Source organism: Heptranchias perlo, chromosome 5 (genome assembly GCF_035084215.1).
Source record: "Heptranchias perlo isolate sHepPer1 chromosome 5, sHepPer1.hap1, whole genome shotgun sequence".
Classification (NCBI taxonomy): Eukaryota; Metazoa; Chordata; class Chondrichthyes; order Hexanchiformes; family Hexanchidae; genus Heptranchias; species Heptranchias perlo.
The window spans coordinates 54075757-54100312 of record NC_090329.1 but is presented as its reverse complement, the minus strand read 5'-3'; the positions used below and the strand labels follow the sequence as shown (position 1 = coordinate 54100312).

The 24556-nt window shown below is 43.0% G+C and overlaps 1 protein-coding gene across 2 annotated transcripts in view; it reads right to left on the bottom strand.

Annotated features, from left to right (window-relative positions):
- The window catches only part of otofa (otoferlin a), a 397912-nt gene that overhangs the window by 58417 nt on the left and 314939 nt on the right, over positions 1-24556 (bottom strand). Inside the window, exons 32-37 of one of the 2 annotated variants that reach the window (XM_067983769.1) lie at positions 20342-20412; positions 18465-18494; positions 14387-14512; positions 10912-10981; positions 2182-2294; positions 300-434 (exon numbers count right to left, since the gene is read on the bottom strand). In XM_067983769.1, the coding sequence (XP_067839870.1) occupies positions 300-434; positions 2182-2294; positions 10912-10981; positions 14387-14512; positions 18465-18494; positions 20342-20412 (545 nt within the window). Of the gene's footprint in view, positions 1-299; positions 435-2181; positions 2295-10911; positions 10982-14386; positions 14513-18464; positions 18495-20341; positions 20473-24556 lie in introns of both variants that reach the window. The other variant, XM_067983768.1, reaches the window with a different exon arrangement.

Genomic DNA, 24556 nt, shown 5'->3' with positions numbered 1-24556 from the left:
ACACCTGTAGGTAAGGTTCAGCTTTAAGGATTCTGGCTTCCAATGGCTGAAAAAGAATATATTTAGTTTTTGATGATCCAAACTTCAGTTTGAAGGAGCCGACCCAGTTGAAAAAACAGTGCTCAGATTCGAATTTGCACTTGAATACTCATCACTTCTCGAGTAATTTGATGTTTTTCTTATCGCCATTTTATCAAAAAGCTCCTTTGATCAGCATGTCAGGACAATCAATGCTTACCATTTACAAAGATGTTTAAATCGATGTCCTTCAACTGTAAAGTACTACAGCGTTTACTCACTTTAAATCTCCCAACAATTCTTTCTTCTTCTGTAGTGCTGTCATCATCATCTCCAATTTTGCCTCGATAAAGATTAAAAGTGTGGAGCCAGTCTTCAAAGTTCCCAAACTCAGTTTCCAATTCCTTATGGTAAACCTGTGTATTGAAATAGAATGGTGAGTCACACATGACCTTATCGAAGTTTGATTCCACTTTAATATAAACTAGAGGCACAACTCTAAAAGGGTTAGAGGAACAGAGAGATCTGGGGGTGTATGTACACAAATCGTTGAAGGTGGCAGGGCAGGTTGAGAAAGCGGTTAAAAAAGCATACAGGATCCTGGGCTTTATAAATAGAGGCAGAGAGTATAAAAGTATGGAAGTCATGATGAACCTTATAAAACACTGGTTTGCCCACAACTGGAGTATTGTGTCCAGTTCTGAGCACCGCATTTTAGGAAAGATGTGAAGGCCTTACAGAGGGTGCAGAAGAGATTTACTAGAATGATTCCAGGGATGAGAGACTTTAGTTACGTGGGTGGACTGGAGAAACTGGGGTTGTTCTCCTTAGAACAGAGACGGTTGCGAGGAGATTTGATAGAGGTATTCAAAATCATGAAGGGTCCAGACAGAGTAGATAGAGAGAAACTGTTCCCATTGGCGGAAGTGTCAAGAACCAGAGGACATAGATTTAAGGTGATTGGCAAAAGAACCAAAGGTGACATGAGGAAAAACATTTTTACACAGCGAGTGGTTAGGATTTGGAATGCACTGCCCAAGTGGATGGTGGAGGCAGATTCAATCATGGCCTTCAAAAGGGAACTGGATCAGTACTTGGAAGTAAAAAATTTGCAGGGCTACGGGGTAGGGCGGGGGAGTGGGACTAGCTGGATTGTTCTTGCATAGAGCTGACGCAGACTCGATGGGCCGAATGGCCTCCTTCCGTGCTGTAACCTTTCTATGATTCTATGAATCCTTCCTTGTAAAAGGCAGTTTTACCTGTCATGGGCAGTTCTAAAGTTTCCAAGAGCCCTGTCTGCTATATGTGATGTTTGAGGGATATGGGTAATATCCTGACTAGCCCAATAGGTTTTTCACGATTTATAAACAATTGATGGATATTGATATTTTTTGAAATTCAATATTCAGGAATTATTTACCTTTTTCATTCAAATATGTTCAAAGTTTAATTAAAGATACATTCATTTTATTTCAGAAATTTTGTGACATGAGATGCTTACACATGGGATGACAAATCCTCCAATATTACACAGCTGGAAAGTCTGTAGAAGTGTGTTGAAAAAATTCTCTCCCAATGTTAATAAATCTAGAAATGAATGACACCTTTAGGGCACTTTAACAGACATGTGGCCGATTTTAATTTGAGGTGGGCAATTGGCAGGTGGATTGTGCCCATCACTCGCCTGACGTTACCCCCATGAGGCCCAAGCCATTTTGAAGTGCCCATGAAAAGGTTATTCTACAACGTCATGTTATTCCACCATGGGAACATCACATCTGAGACGAATCTTGTCCTGACCCAATGTTCATACAGTAGAACCATCCAGGAGTGGAAATTTGGGCTGATTTTTGCCTCTCCTTAGCCTAAGGGTGCAGAGTGCATTTGTGAAACCTTGGCTGAAATCCGCCAGCATATAGTGCGGATCAAATCTAGGACCTCTCTGGTCAATATCTGATAGTGCATTTATCAGTTATGTTATTGGGTAATCTGGGCCTTGTAATTGATCAGATAGAGCAGGATTAATTTATTTACTCCTTGAAGGAAGACAATAACTTCATGTACCACTTGCAGAAAAAGGCTGATTGATAAAAACTATCATTCAAAATCTTCACAGCAACAACTTGAACTGAACATATTTGAAAACCTTTTATACTCACTTACCCGTAACTCATCTATTTTCACCTTCTCCTTCTTTTCAATCACTTCAAGTTGCTTTTTCTTCTTCTCTTTCTCCTGTGCCTTGGTCTTGTCTTTACTCTTGGACTGCTTTGTGCCTTTCATAGGAGAATCATCAATTTTGACATCTGAATATAAAGGAGGGAGGGTGGGCACAAAACACTCAAACATGAATTGCATGAAAGTTGACACTTAGACTTTCACTAGACTAAGAAGGAAACCACCGTAAAGGGAACTACATTCTAACGTAAACTACTGATCCTAAAAGGACAAACAGACCATAACGAAAACTACTGAGCCTAAAGGGACAAACAGACCATAACATATACTATGGAACCTACAAAGAACAAACAGATCATAGAATGATACAATGAGCCTCTGCAGGATTAACAGATCATAAAATAAACTACGACACCAATGCAGGACAAGCAGATGGTAACAAACCACTGAGTCTATGCAGGACGAATAGACAGGAACACTGTCTCACCTATATTGCTGATCTAACTTATTGCAGCCAACTGACAATAGACTCTATCTATTATGTGTTAAATTTGGTACATGGGGAATTTGTTTAATTGAAAACTCATTATAAGTACATTCAGTACCTGTTACTCCTGTAGGCGGTGCTGCGATAGGTATTTTCAATATTCAAGATGATACATTGAGCTTCATCCAATCGCTGCTATTTCATACTGAGAGTATGTTAGCCAGAAATTGCACAATCTGGCCATTGGGTTCTCATAAATTGCTCAAAATACTTTCTGAAAATTTTTTCAGCTGCCATTTTTACCTCAATAACTGAAATTTCTAAAATCCAAAATAAAGTGTCTAAAAATAGACAAAGAAATACATTTTCCAGAATGGCGATAACATTTATCCGTTGATGCATGTTTTTAAATTCCTTCATTAAACTTTTTATTTGAAGGCCAGACCCTCTCCCAAAAGCCTGGTCTTGGACTTAATGGGCTCAATTTTGAAACGGTGGCAGGTTGGCAGCAGGGTGGGATGAAGGTGCGCGTGGCAAACCCGCATAAACAAAACTTACCGTTTCCGACGCAATCGCATGGTGATTGCTGATAATTAACGTGCCCTCCAGGTTTCGTGCCCGGCAGCCAGTCTGATTGACAGACTGGCTGCCATCAGGAGCTGCAACTCGAGAGGGGGGGGGGGGAAGAGAAAGAGAGAGAGCGAGACATCATCCAGCGCTGGAACAGGAAGATCGTGGGGGGGGGGGGGGGAGTGTGGAAGATCAGGGGGAGGGGGGGCGAAGAGGGGGACATCGGGAGGACGAAGAGGGGGACATCGGGAGGACGAAGAGGGGGACATCGGGAGGACGAAGAGGGGGACATCGGGAGGACATCAGTGGGGTGAAGAGGGGGAGATTGGAGAGGGAGACATCGGAGCAGGGTGGAAAGGTAGGATGATTTTGTGTTTTAACTTCCTTCAGTGGTTTTTGATGTACTTTATTTTGTTTCTTTTTCCCTGATCTGCCCACAAGGCGTGAACCAGAAGCAGTGGGCAAGCCGCCCAGGTAAGTTAAAAATCGTTACAACCAAGTAATCTGTCACAAGTGAAGTGCCTTAAAGTACCTCAATGAGGTACATTTGGCTTTTTAACTGTCAAAGCCGACGGGACTTCCGGTTTCGGGACGCCCACGTGCACACAGGTGCGTCCTTGGGAAACTCAGAAGTCGGCGGGTTGGAGCCGGCTTCCGAACCTGAACGGGATTTCTGCGATTTTTGGAGCCCCTCCGCTCCCAATGCACCTGCAATTTCCCCGTAAAATTGAGCCCAATATGCTTGCCCAAAGCCGTGATCCTATGAACTAAATTTAGATTGTTCCATCTGAACATTTGCATAGTGCCTAATTTTCCATTATGCACTAGCACTATTCAGTCAGCTGTACTACTGGAATATTTTTCTTTAGCTCTCAGCAATTTCTGCCCAGTAGTTTTTCTTCAAATAATTTTGAAAAACAAGAAGACAAATTTCAGAAACTTTATTGAGGTAAAATTTATATAGTGTTTTTTTTAAAGAAACAGTATGTGTGTGTATGAGAGTGTGTGTGTGCGCAAAAATGACAAGTGTTCTGAATACATACCTGTTGTAGCTTTTGTTTTGTGTTCTGTTATCTTTAAAAAATGTATTAAACTGAGAAAGAGATAGACTGGAGACAAAGAGAGGCAGGGGCATGTGTGTGGGTGTGAGTGAGAGTGAGAGAGTGAGGAGAGGGGAAAATTGCAAGTGACGTGCGATGGTAATATTGTCATAGTTTCAATGACAGCTATCTGACTGAACCTGTGTGTTTTGCAAAACTTACTTCTAAATATTGATGCTAATTATGTTTAATTAAAAAAAAAATCAGATAAAACTGGGATTGGAAGCTTTCAACGACTGGAAAAAAAGCAACAACGTTGACGACTTCAAAGGCGATCTTGCTTTAGTATACTTCAGCATATCATAGGTTTAACTAACACAAATGAAACAGCACAGCAGGTTAATCCGGCAATGGAAACCCTTAAAAAAAACAATGCCTTATTTAGCTTTTTGCAGATCCATATTAACAAGAAAAATCAATTTCCAGCAATTTCTTTCACAACAACTTTGCGATCAAGGGCCTCACTAGTGCCAGTGACAATAAGAGGTGCTTAGTGCTCCAACTGCCTCCTTCTAGACCTGGTCACTTCTCCTATAGTAACAATTTGCGGCTACCACTGCCATAGCCTTTTACTACCACTTTTTAACTGGGTGCTCTGTTCTCAGAGATAACAATTCAGTCTTGTTAGTGCCAACTTTCATGATGGCTTGGTAATATGGATGAGTGACAGATTCTGTCATGATAATAATGGGTGGAGAATGGGCAAAGCAAAACACTCACAGTAAGCAGAAACTTGGAGTTTTCATTCGTAGATGAGACCGAAATACATCCAGTTCAAACATATTGCAGAACAATCAAAAAAAACTCATCACTACAGAGGATCCTTATTAAAATATCCTATAAGTTCCTCTATTAAAAATCCTACAGCATCCAAAGAGGATTTTTATAGATATTAGCATAATATCAAACACACTCAGGAAAACAAACCATGAATTCAGTGGGATTTCTATGATGTCTTATATAAGACAAATGAAAACTTATAGGATTTTGTAATAAGGGACAGCAAAATCAAAGTCATGAATGTGGAACAGAATTTGTTCCAGGATTCAAAACAAAAACAACAACAACTTGCATTTATATAGTGCCTTTAATGTAGTAAAACAAGTCCCAAAGTGCTTCACAGGAGCATAATCACACAAAAATTGACCCAAAGCCAAAAAAGGACAGATTAGGACAGACTTGGTCAAAGAGGCAGGTTTTCAGCAGTGTCTTAAAGGAGATGAGAGAGGTAGAGAGTCAGAGAGGATTAAGGAGGGAATTTCAGAGCATGGGGCCCAGATAGCCGAAGGCACGGTCGTCAATGGTGGGGCAATGGGAAATCAGGGATGCATGTATGAATATATTGAGTTTAAGAATTCATCAAATATGATAAATTCAGACTAGGTTAATTCAGGAGGAGATGAACTCTGGTAGTAAGAGGTAAAAAGTTTCATGAAATTGAAAGGTACTAATCTTTCTAAGTCTTTCTGACCCTTCTGACCTTTAAGGCACTTTGGATTAAATCATGTAGCTGAATAAACAGGAAAGTTGTAAACCTTGGGAGAGGGTCATCAGCTAATTTTTTTTTTATTCGTTCATGGGATGTGGGCATTGCTGGCGAGGCCAACATTTATTGCCCATCCCTAATTGCCCTTCAGTAGGTGGTGGTGAGCCGCCTTCTTGAACCGCTGCAGTCCGTGTGGTGACGGTTCTTCCACAGTGCTGCTCGGAAGGGAGTTCTAGGATTTTGACCCAGCGATGATGAAGGTACAGTGATATATTTCCAAGTCGGGATGGTGTGTGACTTGGAGGGGAACGTGCAGGTGGAGGTGTGCCCATGTGCCTGCTGCCCTTGTCCTTCTAGGTGGTAGAGGTCGCGGGTTTGGGAGGTGCTGTCAAAGAAGCCTTGGTGAGTTACTGCAGTGCATCCTGTGGATGGTACACACTGCAGCCATGGTGAGCTGGTGGTGAAGGGAGTGAATGTTTAGGGTGGTAAATGGGGTACCAATCAAGTGGGCTGCTTTGTCCTGGATGGTGTCGAGCTTCTTGAGTGTTGTTGGAGCTGCACTCATCCAGGCAAGTGGAGAGTATTCCATCACACTCCTGACTTGTGCCTTGTAGATGGTGGAAAGGCTTTTGGGAGTCAGGAGGTGAGTCTCTCGCCGCAGAATACCCAGCCTCTGACCTGCTCTTGTAGCCACAGTATTTATGTGGCTGGTCCAGTTAAGTTTCTGGTCAATGGTGACCCCCAGGATGTTGATTGTGGGGGATTTGGTAATGGTAATGCTGTTGAATGTCAAGGGGAGGTGGTTAGACTCTCTCTTATTGGAGATGGTCATTGCCTGGCACTTGTCCGGTGCAAATGTTATTTGCCACTTATCAACCCAAGCCTGGATGTTGTCCAGATCTTGCTGCATGCGGGCACGGACTGCTTCATTATCTGAGGGGTTGCGAATGGAACTGAACACTGCAATCATCAGCGAACATCCCCATTTCTGACCTTATGATGGAGGGAAGGTCATTGATGAAGCAGCTGAAGATGGTTGGGCCTAGGACACTGCCCTGAGGAACTCCTGCAGCAATGTCCTGGGGCTGAGATGATTGGCCTCCAACAACCACTACCATCTTCCTTTGTGCTAGGTATGACTTCAGCCACTGGAGAGCTTTCCCCCTGATTCCCATTGATTTCAATTTGACTAGGGCTCCTTGGTGCCACACTCAGTCAAATGCTGCCTTGATGTCAAGGGCAGTCACTCTCACCTCACCTCTGGAATTCAGCTCTTTTGTCCATGTTTGGACCAAGGCTATAATGAGGTCTGGAGCCAAATAGTCCAAGTGCAACCCAAACCGAGCATCTGTGAGCATGTTATTGGTGAGTAAGTGCTGCTAGATAGCACTGTCGACGGCACCTTCCATCACTTTGCTGACCTTTGTCGTGATTCTGTGAGTATTGCGGTATCTTCACAGGATATAGGAACTGATACATCATTGACTCACCATTTGTGAGACATTTGTTAAACAGTATGTGCAGAATGGCACATCTTTTCAGGTAGAAATAAAGTATAAGAGGCTGGCTTTTAGGGAGTAGGAATACAGTCGGAGGAGGAACAGCTAGTTAGCCACATCCAGCGGATCGATACTGGCCTTTGGCCTAATGCTGTGTAACTATTGGGAAGATCACCATCAATGAGCCAGGCATGCCGATTGTCCAATTGTGAGAGGCGGGTCATATAAATCTATTATTGTACTGTTAAAGCGATTGTTAGTTACTGCTCATGGACTGTAATATAGTCTGAACTACCTTATAGATGTAAGGAATCTTACAACACCAGGTTATAGTCCAATGGACTATAACCTGGTGTTGTAAGATTCCTTACATTTGTCCACCCCAGTCCATCACCGGCATCTCCACATCATACCTTATAGAATAAAGTCTGAACAACCTCTATATAGTGTCAAGTGGAATCATTGAATCGTGGGAGAGACAAATATCCCCACTCCAGAAATTATTACAGCACAAGAGGCCAGAGTTAGAGAAGCGCAGAGATCTCGGAGGGTTATATGGCTGCAGGTTACAGAGATAGGGAGGGGTGAGGCCATAGGGATTCGAACACGAGGATGGGAATTTTAAATTTGAGGCAATGTAGTGAGCACAGGGATGATGGGTGAATGGGACTTGGTGCAAGTTAGGATACGGGCAGCAGAATTTTAGATAAGCTCAAGTTTATGGAGGGTGAACGAAAGGGAATCTCATCAAAGGCTTGATTTTTCTTTGCAATTTTGGCATCGTCTCTCGGGAAGATGTGATTGTCCAGGACGGGAAAAGACCACTGCAGTCCAGCTGGCTCATCCAGCCGTTTAGGAAACATCAAATCCCACAATATCTGTCATATCCTTATATCAAATATTTCTCCAGGCACATATCTATCTCACTCCTGAATTTTCTGATACAATTACCACCTCCAGTCCACCCTTTCGTAAAGTAGTTAAATCTAAACTGCCTTTTCACCCTCCATCTTCTAAATTTAAGACTATGCCTTCTTGCAGAATCTGAGATTACATTAAACATACTGACATTTATCTTGTCTATGCCCTTTCGGAGTTTGAATATTTCTGTAAAATCACCCCTGAGCCTTTTCTTCTCCAGTGTAAACAGTCCCAGTTACTACAGCTTCTCCTCATAACTCAGGTGTCTTAATCCAGCTATCAATTTAGTTGCTGTTTGTTGCACCATTGCCAATGCATGGATGTCTTTCTCCTAATATGGTGACCAGAGTTATACACAGTACACCATGTGGGGCTAGGCCAGCGCTCTCTATAAAACCAGAATCGCTTCCTGAGATTTGTGCTCTATTCCTCTGCCTATACAGTGCGAGATCCTCTTTGCTCTCTTTATTGCTGCCATACGCTGTGCTTTAGACTTCGGCAATCTATCCACCAGAATCTCTTGCCCCATATAGTTCCACAAGCTCAAGTGATCATTCTTCAAGTGTCAAACTAAACAATGAATATCAGCAAGCTGTTCAATCAAGTACGGCATGGTAGTTAAGCACAATGGGGTAGAAATTGCTATGGATTGCTGGTGTCAAACGGGCGCAAAGTGTACCAATTCAGCAGTGGGACTGCTTGTGCCCAATTTGCGCAGGCGGACACCTAAAACAGGATTAGGCACCGGAAATATGTAGGAGAGGGGCCTAATGCTCGTTGAAGGGCCCCATCAGGAAATGTGTTGCCGATGAGTGGGGTAGGCATTGGGAAATGAAACCCTTCCTGTCAGCTGACTTCCATTTTAAACCTGATCTAACATTTTAAACCTGGATAAACATAATTTAATAGGACAAAGTCAGCATGGCTTTACGAAGGGGAAGTCATGTCTGACAAATTTGCTTGAGTTCTTTGAGGACATAACGTGCAGGGTGGATAAGGGGGAACCAGTGGACGTAGTGTATTTAGACTTCCAGAAGGCATTTGACAAGGTGCCACATAAAAGATTATTGCTCAAGATAAAGAATCACTGGATTGGGGGTAATATTCTGGCATGGGTGGAGGATTGGTTACCTAACAGGAAGCAGAGAGTTGGGATAAATGGTTCAGTCTCGGACTGGCAACCAGTAACCAGTGGTGTTCCGCAGGGGTCGGTGCTGGGTCCCTAACTCTTTACAATCTATATTAACGATTTGGAGGAGGGGACCAAGTGTAACATATCTAAATTTGCAGATGATACAAAGATGGGAGGGAAAGTGGAGAGTGAGGAGGACATAAAAAACCTACAAGGGGATATAGACAGGCTGGGTGAGTGGGCGGAGATTTGGCAGGTGCAATACAAAATTGGAAAATGTGAGGTTATGCACCTTGGCAGGAAAAATCAGAGAGCAAGTTATTATCTTAAGGGCGAGAAACTGGAAAGTACTGCAGTACAAAGGGATCTGGGGGTCCTAGTGCAAGAAGATCAAAAAGTTAGTATGCAGGTGCAGCAGGTGATCAAGAAGGTCAACGGAATGTTGGCTCTTATTGCTAGGGGGATAGAATATAAAAACAGGGAGGTATTGCTGCAGTTATATAAGGTATTGGTGAGACCGCACCTGGAATACTGCATACAGTTTTGGTCTCCATACTTAAGAAAAGACATACTTGCTCTCGAGGCAGTACAAAGAAGGTTCACTCGGTTAATCCCGGGGATGAGGGGGCGGACATATGAGGAGAGGTTGAGTAGATTGGGACTCTACTCATTGGAGTTCAGAAGAATGAGAGGCGATCTTATTGAAACATATAAGATTGTGAAGGGGCTTGATCGGGTGGATGCGGTAAGGATGTTCCCAAGGATGGGTGAAACTAGAACTAGGGGGCATAATCTTAGAATAAGGGGCTGCTCTTTCAAAACTGAGATGAGGAGAAACTTCTTCACTCAGAGGGTAGTAGGTCTGTGGAATTTGCTGCCCCAGGAAGCTTTGGAAGCTACATCATTAAATAAATTTAAAACGGAAATCAACAGTTTCCTAGAAGTAAAGGGAATTAGGGGTTACGGGGAGCGGGCAGGAAATTAGACATGAATTTAGATTTGAGGTTAGGATCAGATCAGCCATGATCTTATTGAATGGCGGAGCAGGCTCGAGGGGCCGATTGGCCCACTGCTGCTCCTATTTCTTATGTTCTTATGTTCTTATAATGTTGTCGGACACTTGCTTTCTTGTTATGTGACATTGAGTCACATGGAAAAATTTGATGACTGTAATAATGGTGGTGGTAGCAGAAAATGAGAAAAAGAATGGTAAAATTAAGACAGGAAATTTTAGGGCAGTTTACAAAAAAACAGATTAGATGATTGTGTAAACTGCTTGATGTTTTGCAGTCAATCTCCCAGTATGTCCCAATCGTTAACACGCTCCCAGCCATTAACATGCGCCCAGCCGTTAACACACTAACACAAGTTAAAATACTCCCAGTCAATGTTGATTTTCTACATTGCAATAACACATGTATGTCACACACACATACACATATGAGATAGCCAGTTTGTAACTAACTCCTTTGTTCAATTTCCATAATGTGTGGGTGTAAGTTTTTTGAGACCCAATTTACCCTCTGCTGCTATCTCCATGTCCTCCTTCTCTTCTGCCTCGGCTGCAGCTGCTTCCTGCTGTCGGAGTTGCTAAAAAAAAAATTCACAATATCACACTGAATTTGAAGATAATACGCAACTAATGAAAGCATAAAAGTTAAATCTCTTAATTTTTTTGTAATTGTGAATCTTTGGTTCTTTTCCACTTCTTTAGTATTCCCCATGCCATTCCCCAGCTAAGAGGAGTAGGCAGGTCATCAATGGGGCTCTGTAGCAAGGCTCAAGTGGTGTGTGAGAACAGGCTGATTCCTGTCTGTGGGAAACTTCCGCTCATTAGAGTACATTTTCAGCTTCACTGCAGGGACAGAGATTTGGTGAAAATTTACCCCAGTGTCTCTTCCTGATGGCTGTCACTAGATAAAACCAAGGCTTCCCATAAAGACAAAGGTTCAAATTACTCCAAAAGAAGAACCCTATTTAATTTGAATAAGTGTGCCAAAAAGAACAAGAACAGCTGTTGCACATCAGATCTCCATCTTGCCTTAACTGATTCGGGTAATTAAAATGATCTATTTTTTAAAATCGTAAGGAATATTTTCTAGAACAGACTCATTCCCAATAAGTGTGACTGGTCCCATGGTCAATTACACAAGGCTTTCTGAATACAAGAAATGAGTGTGAAACCAGTGAGAAATAAATATTATTAATCAGAGTGTTTTATCTCTGTTACATAGCTCTGTGGGGATACCCGCTTGTTCTACATCTTGGCCCCAAAAATCTGTAGGGGTAACAACCTGGCACATGTGCTGGAATGTGCCCATTGGGAAACTCTGCCAATGACCCCAGCAGATTTTCCAGGTCGGGGGAGGTTCCCTCTTTTCAATACCAATAATGGTATAAGGGTGCATCTAAGATGTCCATCAGGAATCACAATGAAGGTTGCCTGCTCCCTGAGGTGAGGAGAGGGATGCCAGGGCCCCCTCTGGAAACATGTTAGATTCTGTCCCATCAGCTCCCTTTATAAAAGGGCTGAAAAAGACTCAAAACTGTACCCCTGTGAACTGGTTCCCAATCTCGGTCATGTTGCAATGGGGAGTTGAGTGGAGGTCAGCCACCATCCTACAGGGAGAAAGGCATAACAGAGAGGCAGTCATCCTGGGCTGCTTTATGATGTTCCTCCCAGCAGCTGGTTTAAGAGCAACTTTGATAAAGAGCAGGGAGGGGGTTGGCCATTTTTTCTCTCATTCAAAAATGGCGTGAAGTGAGTGAAGTACAATAACAAAAAATACTATGCAAATTTGAAGCATTGAGGCATGCCATGAGGTCCTCTCACCTGGTCCATTCTTGCCACAATTAATTTACAGTCTTGGTGCTGCTCTTGTGTGCACCTGCACCCCATACAGCTGATCTTGCCTGATAAAGCAAGGTCAGATCATTTAAATATTTTTGTGGTACTTCCAGCGCTCGGTGCATGATGCTCCGAGAGCATCCTGGGGGTAAGGCACTGCTGTAATCAGTTGCCAACACCTATTAAATGAATCAGCGGCACTTTTGGGGAGAATGACATGGAAAGCAATCCTTTCAAGGATTGGTCTTTGGAGGTAGGTCTAACGATGTAGTGTGGTCCTATTAGAAATCGAGGGCTACCCAGGAAGTGCTGGGTTCATGCCTCACTGCAGGACTTGGGCACATAATCCAGGATTATATTTCATTGTAGTATTGAGGGAGTGATGCATTCTCAGAGTTGGCACTTTTTGGATGAGACATTAAACAAATGCTCCGTTTGCTTGTTTTGGTGGACATAAAAGATTAAAAGGTGCTATTTGAAGAGCAGGAGAGTTCTCCTGGTGTCCTGGCCAACATTTATTCCTTAACCAACTCTACCAAAACAAATTAAATAATCATTCATGTCATTGCTGTTTGTGCGACCTTGTGTGCAAATAGAATGCCATTTTGCCCACAAAACAACAGTGACTGGATTTCAATAGTGATTCATTGGCCCCGATATTTACTGAGAGAGAGTAGGGGGTGGGTGTCGTAGTGGCCAGGAATCCCGGAAATGGGGGTAACGCAGAGGTCCTGCCAAATTTAACAGCAGGACCTCATTTGAATTTTTTTTCTCTGTTTCCTGGCCGGCAGCCGGCCAGATTGAGAGGCTGGCCGACCGTCGGGCAGGTAGGCCTGCACTGGAAGGCCACAACTGGGGAGTGGGGTGGGGTTTGAAGATGTCACGGGTCGAGAGGGAGGTCACAGGTCGGGAGGGGGGGGGGGGGGGAGATAGTGGGGTGTTCAGATCATAGCTTGGGGGGAGGCTCAGAGCATGGGTCGGGGGGGGGGGGCTTCAGACCACGGGTCGGGGGGGGGGCTTCAGACCACGGGTCGGGGGGGGGGCTTCAGACCACGGGTCGGGGGGGGGGCTTCAGACCACGGGTCGGGGGGGGGGGGCTTCAGACCACGGGTCGGGGGGGGCTTCAGGCCACGGGTCGGGGGGGGGCTTCAGACCACGGGTCGGGGGGGGGGCTTCAGACCACGGGTCGGGGGGGGGGCTTCAGACCACGGGTCGGGGGGGGGGCTTCAGACCACAGGTCTGGGGGGGGCTTCAGACCACAGGTCGGGTGGGGGGGGGCTTCAGACCATGGGTTGGGGGGGGGCTTCAGACCATGGGTTGGCGGGGGGGGGGCTTCAGACCATGGGTCGGAGGGGGGGGGAGCTTCAGACCACAGGTCGGGGGGGGGGGCTTCAGATCACGAGTCGGGGGAGAGATCGGGGGTCGGGGGAGAGATCGCGAGTCGGGGGAGGATCGTGGCAGGGGGGCTTCTGATCGCGGTTGGTGGGAACGGCGGCAGGTTTGCTTGGGGGCCAGGGGGAGGCAATCCTGCTCCTCCTGGCCCACAAGCAGTGCTGGAAAGCCAATTACCTGCTGGATGCGGCCGTTCTCGCCTCCCTTCAGCTGCTGGGTTTCCCCGAGCCCTGGGAAATCCAGCCCGCAGCCGTTAAATGTAAAAGTCTCTTAAAATTTGAGGCAGGTAACTTCATTAACATATTTAAATAACTGACCCACCTCTCGAAAGCAGATTAGTTGCCCGCCCCCGTTAAAACAGGAATTGGGCACGTTGGAGGCTAGTTGGGGTCGGGATTCAGATTTTTGAAATTTTAACCACTGTCCCCCATTGTCTATGAAGCACTTTGGGACATGTAGGTTACTATCTAATTACAAGTTCTTCTTCTTATTTTGTTATTGACCACTCTGAAGTGGTCACTGAGCTAAGGCTCTCCAGCTGTACTCCCAGTAAGTATAAAAGGTGGGTCCTTATTGAGCCTTGCACTTAGACTATGCATAGGTTCCAAGAACACTAGGTGGTGCACATCTGGTGCAAAGCATGCCTCTGGATACTTTACATTGCATTAATGCCACGTGAATATATACTAAAATGCACACTTTAAATCACTTATTGTGCAATGATCCAGTGAACAAACTTCTAAATCAGGATGTACCTCCATAAGAGTTTCAATGGAGGCAAAATATTTTGACCACCAATCCAGCATGCTTTCATCAGGCTCCTCCTCTTCTATTTCCTCTCCCTTCTTTTTCTTCTTCTTTTTTGATTTCTCATCTTCATTCTAGAGACAAGAAACACATAGTGTGAGAAAAGTAACAATCAATTGGAGCAATGCGAAGTTTCTCTTTTGTTGGTTCTCTGGTTTTAAGTGGCCATTCTTAATGGGATTATAATTATTTGATGGTAGTCATAGGTCTGTTTTTTAACCACTTTGGCTGCCATTTTTGTTTACAGCATCAAAAGAAACTTAGTTATCCCATTCTATCACTGAAATATTTTATTGAAAATCAAACCTGGCTTGAGAAGGTTTGAGAAATTGGACAGATACTGGTCTCATTGGTGAATTTGATATTAGATGTTTTGCCCATTTCTAAATTTGAAAGACATATTCTGATTCTATGGTAAGTTGGCCCAAATATCTTCCTGTCATCCTCCCATCAGAATATTTTTTTAAAACTATTTTTTTTAGTTGGGGCAGGGAGAAAGGATTTTCACCTCTGCTCAAACATAATTATTTGTTTGTGTGCTACAGTCCTGAAGTGACCCTTTTAAAAATGAAACATTTAAGAAAGATTTAATTTAATACTGTGACAAATGTTGCTATTTTCATCTCTTATTATCACCGTGGATTCATTGTGCAGGTATGGCAACCCCACCCCTGAGCGGGAGGGGTAGCTTCCCACTGCATGCATAGGTGGGATCCTAGATAAATCTCTGAGTCTGTGCTGGTTTGGAGCCGACATCCATTTCTACATCAGCTAACCCTTTATATCATGAATATCTTAGGCAGAATAAGTAGCACAGACACTTTCTGTACACAACTTTTAGAGACATGCTTTTATGAAAACATTTACAGCTTGATATAGCCACCCAGTTGAATATTTCTTGTTACCGTATCTTCTGAAGAAAATTAGAAATTGTAGCCTTATAGGTTTGAGACTATAATAACAACAACCAACAACAACTTAATCCTATTCCTCTAGGAATTGGATTTCTATGGAAATGCTGAAACTCTATATTGCTTGGAGCGTCAGGAGTTGTAGTTCCATATTTTATGTTACCTGTTAGGAAGTGCCATGGGAAGCAGACAAGGATTAACTTAAACTGTGATTCATCTGTTTTATTAGTAACCATTGCATTGCACCCAACTTATCGAGAGAAACCTTTATCCACACGAGAAGACATGATCAAATCATAGGTAAAATGCTGGTAGCCTACATTTATTTGGAGTAGACAGATGCAGGGCCTAATATTGTCAAAATGTCCAGATCTCTAAAAGCAAACTCTAAAAGCCTGGTGATTTCTTTCAAACAACATAGCGCCTTCGAAATTAATGGAAATGTTTGGGCTTCACCTGGTGGCATTTAACAGGTACTGCATCACTACAGTCATTCACTAAAGGTCTAATAGCCTTGACACTGTTATTTTCTTCAGCTCTCTTAAGAATCAGAGTCGAATTTTCATCATCTATTTATACTGCTCTTCAACACTTGTTGAATAATCCATTTGGATGGATGGATGACATTGGGAGCAAATTTCAGTAAAAAATATTTCTAAAATTATACTTTAAAATGTAGTGGATCTAATATAGTAGGCTCAAGGTAGCCTGGGGCTGGAGCATGATTTTAATGTTTAGCTACGAGTCTGATTAGTCCTTCTATGGCCACTGCTCAAGTAGGAAAGCAGTGTAAAAAGGAAAATTCAGCTAATTGTAGCTGCTTGTAAATGGCTCGGGTCAATCAGAGGGCAATTGTTGGCTTCTTGCAAACTTCAGGCTCCAGGCTCAATGACTTTATTTTCCCAATGTTTTGAAAGACAATGGAGGTAATTTTGACTTTTGGAAACAGTGTAAAACTCATGATACTGGCTCGGATACCCATTAAACACCTCTCCAGAATTACGTTTTCCTTGAAGTCAAGATATCGCACGTTTTACACTATCGTCTAAAGTCCAAATTACCCTGATCATTTTACCAGAAGTATGTGATGGCACACGTTAGATCCAAGGCTTCTATTTTTAATCTATAAATATATGTGAAATAATTTGTGAAAAAGTTTACGTAATGTTTACAACTGCAGTTAAAACTTCTTACTTCCACTGTGCTAATTAGCTTCTTGATTCTCCAATTTGAAAAAAGTAACAAAACTGTTGAGATATATACTGTGGGTGCAGGTTTCTTGAACACACAGCTATTTGTTCTGGCAGAGAATTTGTCTGTGGCGTTTTTGATATTAATTGTTGCTTTTTATTTCTGTATTGTTCAAAATAATTGTGTAATAGTTGCTGCTGAATTACATTTGTTTCAAGTGCACTTCAGTCGCAGCAGAACATTCAGCCGAGTCTAGAACCACAGCAGAGCTGAGTCTGAGTGTTTAAATTCAAAGACAAATTAGACCCCCAGCAGGAGCCAACAGTGCAGATGAAAACTTGGTTTCTCCCTGGAACATAGCCTGACATGTTTCAACAGACCAAGAGCTTTGATCGTACCACAAGAATCCTGAACTGAGGCCACTAATAGTGCATTTTGCTTTTCCAAGGGAGCTTCAAACTGGCTCAGCTCCTGGAACGGCCTGTTCTGTAATCACAGTTTCCAGAGCCATCATCTTGCCTACTAGGAAAGTTCACTTTACAAAGGTTGTGGTATCTGCTGCAGCAGGAACTACTAGAGTCATAGAGTCATAGAGTTATACAGCACGGATAGAGGCCCTTCGGCCCATCGTGTCCGCGCCGGCCATCAGCCCTGTCTACTCTAATCCCATATTCCAGCATTTGGTCCGTAGCCTTGTATGCTATGGCATTTCAAGTGCTCATCCAAATGCTTCTTGAATGTTGTGAGGGTTCCTGCCTCCACAACCCTTTCAGGCAGTGAGTTCCAGACTCCAACCACCCTCTGGGTGAAAAAGTTCTTTCTCAAATCCCCTCTAAACCTCCCGCCTTTTACCTTGAATCTATGTCCCCTTGTTATAGTACCCTCAACGAAGGGAAAAAGCTCCTTAGTATCCATCCTATCTGTGCCCCTCATAATTTTGTACACCTCAATCATGTCCCCCCTCAGCCTCCTCTGCTCCAAGGAAAACAAACCCAATCTTCCCAGTCTCTCTTCATAGCTGAAGCGCTCCAGCCCTGGTAACATCCTACTGAGGTAGGTCTTCACGCAGCTGCTTTAATTTTTTCAGATAATTGATTTATATTAGTGCAAATACATATAATGACATAAGTTATAGCATCATATCACAATTATGCTATTATACACTTACAAAACGCCTGGCAAGCAAGATCCCAGTCTCTTTACATCCCATTTGCGGAACAGATCAGTTCAACTCAAGTTTGGGGGAGGGCAATGTTGGCTTAATGCCCATACCATGTGCCATGAAAGTACCATTCTAGTTTTGTTTTCTAATTGAGAAAACAGAATAATCGCTGCAGGACACCACCAAGATTGAAAGCAATAAAAGAGAAGACAGGAGAAATGAAGAATAATGAATTGGTGGTGCCTAGTGTGGGTTTAAGTATCATGAAGATTGTAGGGGGATGGAAAAACCAACAAGGTAAGGAGTTCCAGAGATTTGCGGTCATGGGAAAGAATGAATTATAGTAGGAGACTGTGAGATGAGTCTTGCTTTCTCCACACTTAGGTGGTAAGGATAAGTGAGTGTAGGTTCGGGTATTTGGAGCTCAGAAGGAACAAAAGAAGAAAGCTCAGAGCAGCACTTACCTTAGTAGCATTTAGAAAATAGTGAAAACCAAAAAAGGTTGTTGGGGGGGGTGGGGGGGCGGGGAGGGCAGAGGATGATGAACTATGTCTTGTAACTTGTATAGAAATGTATGAGAGATGTGAGAAGAGCCTCCCCAGATATGGGAGCAGTATTCGTGTCTTAGATGGACTTGGGCAATATAGAGTGAAGTCATTAAAGGGCAAAGAATGTTTTCTTCTCAAAATTATGAGAAGGTCACATCCCATTGCAATGCTCTGACACGTGACGAGTTATCACTACTTCAGTGTTTCAACTTACCGCATCCACTTTGACAACAGCATCAGAGTTCTGTCATCAAATGGAAACAAACAACATGATGTCAGCATCACAAAAGTAAAAACACAGATATCATGAAAATACTGTCTCCATCCTGGAGAAATAGAGCAAGAGAACATACAAGAAACACAGACCGACGTCATAAAGTAAAATCTGTTTATATGTTTGGAAAACATGAGCACTCACAAAAAGATGCTAAAAATGAATTAAAATGAGAAATCACAAAAACATGCTTATGAACATAAATTATTGTTAGAGCCTGCATTCTAAAACTCGATAAATGCATGGGTATAGTCTGGGAACAGTATTAGAAGGCGTTCTCACATGTTGCTGCGGACTCTATGGACTCTACAGAACTAAACCTCACAGACCAAATGGACATCATCAGTTCCAGAGTTTTGACAGCCAAGTACTGGGATTCATCATGGTGGATAAAGCACATCAATAGAGATGCCAACAAATCTCATTTCATCTCACTGTCGATGATCAAAATTGATACTTTTATTATCCCATTCCTTTTATGAAGGTAAAAGCCCCTCTTCTTCAAGTTTTTTTCCCTGGTCAGCAATACCATCCATTACAGAGACAAGGTTAGCATGTGACCTGCTTCTAGGCCTCTGCTAATGCCACTCTGAATTGGCCACAAGGAGGAGATGTGTGTGATTATCGCTCTGATTTTGACTCCTCCCCGATGTGTTTCCCAATGCCAGACCAGCAGTTTTTGGGATTGCATGCACAGTCCGATGCCCCAGTTCCACAGGCACCGACTGGTTCCTCACCCAAGTGGTCATTCTTTATTTGTGAGCTTAGACAATGAACGTCAGCAGCTTATACGTCTGTTGAGGTCATTATCCCGTCCTCATCTGTCATCTTCCACCAGCACAAGTCACTGGAGTCAGAAGCATGAACTTGGCTGATTTTTTTCCTTCCTCACCCCTGGAATTCTGAGGCCAGTTGCAGTGACCTCACTGCTGGTCTGGCTGAAGTCAGCTAATTCTGCAGAGACCAGGCATTGAAGCTAAGGACTCCCTGACTTGTAGGGTTCAATACCACAGCGTACAAATGGGCTGAGCTTGCTGGATAGAGTGAAAGCAGCCCAATTGCAAAATTTACTACAGCTTCTGGCACATCTCACACGAGTACGAGGACCCCAGGATCGAGAGCCAGCAGTCAATGAAGAGATGCTGGCTGTCCATTGCACTCTACTGGTGTAGCAGGAGGGTCATCATGGCAAGGAACCCCTTGTGGGGTCCTGAGGAGCACTCCTGCTCCTCCTGGCCTAACAAGGAAGATTTAAAAAAAATTTATACTTACCTTGTGACCCCGGTCCAATTCTTTGCTGCCACTTCCAGCTCAGGCCTCGAGTAAAAAGTGCAGTCAGGTCCCAGTGACATCATCGGGACCAGACATGCATATGTTAAAAAGGACCTTGCCAGCTTTGGCTGGCTAACTTGCCGCCTGCTCAGTGGAGCAGGTTTAAATAGCCGCAGGTCAGCTCCCTACGACTTTAGGGCGGGTAAGTGTCCTGGGTGACTTTATCTGCCCACCCCGTCCGGTTTCCGCTGGGTGGGTAGGATTAAAATCATCCCCCATGTCTAGACTTACTTTATGAGGCAATTTACATACAGGGAATTAAAAAAAATCAACAGGATACATTATGTAGATAAACACTGATTTTCAGTTATGCTTCCAGTGCCTTCCAGTACTTTAATAGAAATTAATTTTTACACATGCATAGTCCTGTCCTGGACCTAGGCTAAAACACCAGAATTTATACAATATCCAAAACAATGTCAATGAACAGTAAGAGAGGAATGCACTTCCAACAGCTGCTCAGACTATCCAAAAGACATACTTACAGCATCCAGCTTGACAACAGTCTCCATTTTCTTCACTGGAATCTCCGTTTCCATGTTAATGTTGATATCACCTGCAGGGCGAGAGATTGGGCCTCCATTTGCCAATGCCTGGTATCCATTCATTAGTTTAGCTGAACAGAACCCAGTGGAAATCCAGAAGACAGGGACAGGCAGAAACAGACAGGCAGAAACAGACAGGGACAGAACAAGGCGAGAAAAATATCAGAATATGGATGGAAAGACTCTGGAGATCTGAGATGAGACAAAAGTAGACCGCAAAAGTCATGTGGGTGAAGGTTATGTCACATAGACATGTGACAAACTACATGCCAACTAGGAATGATGCAGTATTAATGAGTATTATTGGTAACAGTATAACAGCCCTTTGAGAATTTTATTTCCCTATCATGTAAAACACTGGAAAATAAAATAAGTGTACTTATCCAGGTTCTGCACTGAAATTGCTAACGTGCCTTTCTAAAAATTATACTTAAGTATAATTTTCTCTCCAAGGCTATCATTTTATTTATTTTTCCCACCCAAGTATTCCAGTTTGTTTCCATCTTGTGCCCATTCAGTTCCTCGAGGATCCCTCCTTCATTAGTTGACCTCTGCGAGCTGTGCTTCCAAATCGGATCAGGTAGATAACGCCAATTTGCCCTGCACTGAGATGGAATGCTATGCTCATTGAATGCACTTTCTCCATTGGATTAAATGGAACTGAATGCACTTTCTCCATTGGATTAAATGGAACTGAATGCACTTTCTCCATTGGATTTAATGGAAAAAACTGCAAATGTTGGACATCTGAAATAAAGCAGAAAATGCTGGAAACACATGGCAGTTCTGTCAGTATTTGAAAGGAGAAATGACACGATATTGTCTCTTTTGCAATGCCAATGTGCATTTTTAGTATTTTCTGCTTGCTCCATTGATCCAAGAGCCATGTTTGATTGATTATCATAGCCTATGGACTGCAACTTGTAGCCATCTACTTCAGGAGTCAGCACATCTCCATACCTTCATCTACTAACAATATGTTATGGAAACATAATTATTTCTCTAACATTAAATGCCAATCTGGGCAGTGTGGTGACACAGTGCGGTGGTTGTTAAGATGCACCTTTATCACCACCTCAACCTTCCCCACAAAGGGAAGAATATCAGAAGGTAAGTCACCTCAAGATCTTCTCACGCACCTTGTCGTGGCCAAGAATGCCATTGGCAGATGTATGGGAGCACACTGCAAGTCAGCTAGCTTGATTAAAATTAGGAGAGAAAAATAAAATGAAAAATATGACAGAAAAAAAGGTTTATAGAACATTGGGGGAGAAATTCAAGTCATGCTGGTCTCCGGTGTGAAATAAATGGTGCGATGTGAACGCTGCCCAAAGACACAACCTGAGGCCCGTTTGAAATTGGACCTTGGGCCTCATCTGCACAAAACAGGTGAGCTGCATTGGGACACCTGATTGGGATCTTAGGAATTTCATCCTGCAGGTAGGTCGTTGGAGGGGGGAGGGGAGGGGAGGTGGTGAATTGGAGGGAGGCAAGTCTGGCCCAGCAATGACCTGCAGTATTTTTGTGGTTAGCCTGCTGAAGACCAGAAACAACTGGGCCTTAGCAATTTTGAATTGGAGCCCTAAAAGCTGCGTTAGGTGCTTTGAATATTCAAATTGGGGTCCTAACGCCTGCTTGAGGCGGGTGCCCTGCATACTTGAAAGTTGCTGGCTTCCAATTTAGCAGCCGTCATACTTCTGGGAGAGATTGGGTGCAAGAGATTGTGACGGGGAGTTTTCCCCTGACCTTATTTTTCACCTAAAAAACAGGCGAATGAAGTTGAATTTCTCCCCCATTAAGTCCTGTTCATTAGTTTTCATTTTGTCCCCACTCTTTGGCTGATCTACAACGATCACCATAAATCCCCAAAGCCAACTGTCATGTATATATGTGCATCACCTATCCAGATGCTAATATTTCTCAGTCCCACTTCATTCCTGTAAGGTGAACTGAGTGAAATTCGGTTCCAACCATAGCATTTTCCAAGAGGGGATGGGCCCATCAAAACTGGTGATACTGTGGCATGAAAACATGGCACTTTGAATTCACCTGTTTATGCCCAAAACAGTCTAGGCAGAAGGGGAGCCAAGTGCCTTTAATGTGGAGTCAGATGCAACCTCTCCTTCCTTTCTTTATTCGTATGACCATGGAAATGGTAACACTGGATGCACTTTACCACCACACGAGAAATAAATGAGCAACTTTCACTGCAAATGTCCATTAAAAAATATAGGGCTAGATTTACGATCTTTTTTTTTATTCGTTCATGGGATGTGGGCGTCGCTGGCGAGGCCAGCATTTATTGCCCATCCCTAATTGCCCTTGAGAAGGTGGTGGTGAGCCGCCTTTTGAACCGCTGCAGTCCATGTGGTGAAGGTTCTCCCACAATGTTGTTAAGAAGGGAGTTCCATGATTTTGATCCAGCGACGATGAAGGAATGGCGATATATTTCCAAGTCGGGATGGTGTGTGACTTGGAGGGGAACGTGCAGGTGGTGTTGGGGTGTTGCTATTATGCTAATGATGGGATGTGTCACATTTCCATCCCAGATTCACCTGAAATTGGATGGAGAGGGAATGGAAAATCCTATCCGTGATGACTAGAACTGCTTCCAATTTTCAATCCAGCAAATCTTATTCACTATACTGAAAATCTCTGAAGTAGGATTATGTTAAACAACATCGGATGTTACAAGATTTCCTTCCTGTCTTCAAATGCCAACTAAATAAAGAATCAAGCAGAAATGATGTTGGCTTTGCACATTACAAGTTCCTGAGGTTTTGGAACTGCCTGATTGTTGCTATATATGTGAGACAGGCACCAGTTCTTTACATTCAGAGCACTGTCACACCTTCAGCTAGTGACATGTTGGCAAGTATGCGAAGAAACAATAAAGGGCGAGCTTCCCTCAAAGAGTTTTAGAAATATAGCACAGTGGGGAACAGCTAAAATATACTGGCAAACTGCTAACATATAGGGCTTGATTTTAATTATTGGCAATGACTCCTGTATTGTCAAAATTGCATTGATATAGTAATAGCCACCCCTCCTCCTCCCCGCCCTCTCCATCTACAACACGAGGCTGCATACTATACAAATTCAAATTAGATTTAACTGTGGCTTATGGCACAATTAGATTGTTTGCCCTTGAAGTGGTGATGCACCCCTTAACAAGTGACAGGGTAAGTCACTGATCCTGTACTGCCAGCGTGGAGCTTTTCTCCAAGAGGGCGTGGGTTGGAGAATCGTCGCTATACTGTTGTGCCTCTTTCTCCGACCCTTCGAGTGTGGCTTCCTGCTCGGAGCCCAGGATTGGTGAAATTACCCTTACGTTTCTTCTTGTGCTCGTGTATCATCCCATTTATGACTAAACCAGTGTCAAAAATATAAAATCAGGCCCTTCATTTCTGTATTAAACACTATTACATTTTTCATAGGTAGGATTTTTGTGCATTAAATTATAATTGTTTAAAGGGTTGTGGAGAAGATAGGTACAGTGCAATTCTATAGGTAGAGAAATGTAGCAGATTATTCAGATGAATTTTGCTTTTTATACAAGGGGATGGTTACAGCTATAGCATATAGTTTTTAAACTTAAAAAATAAACTTCATGACATCAAGAAATGAATCACTCTTCCAGCTAAATGTATTATAAAATGAACACTGGACACATATATTTAAAGTTGTAAAAAAGAATTACAGTTCCACAAAAATAGGTTGAGAATAGAAGGTATATTGAATACAAAATATTTAACAATAACATTCTACAATAGCTTGCCATCAATAAGCACAATCAGATAGCCTGTTAAATTCTTCTGGTAAGTTCACTTTGCTGTTGAAATGTGAAGAGATAAATTTACAAATCAATTAAAATAGAGCAGGGTTGAAAAGTTGCTTGCCCAGGCCTGCTAAAGATGAAAGGTGTTCTGGAATTGGCCACTTATCCTGCTCCTGATTTCTATGAAGATCAGAAAAGCATACACAGCAAGACTGGAAAGCTCCTTCTGCTGTGTCCCATGTCTTAATTTCAGCCTGAGGTGAACATCTCCTCCCACAGCAGAGACAGTTTTCCATTTCTTACATCAGCTTTCCTTTTGATTTTTAGAAAATAGGGATAGCAATAGAATACAACTAGAGACAAACATAATGAGGAAG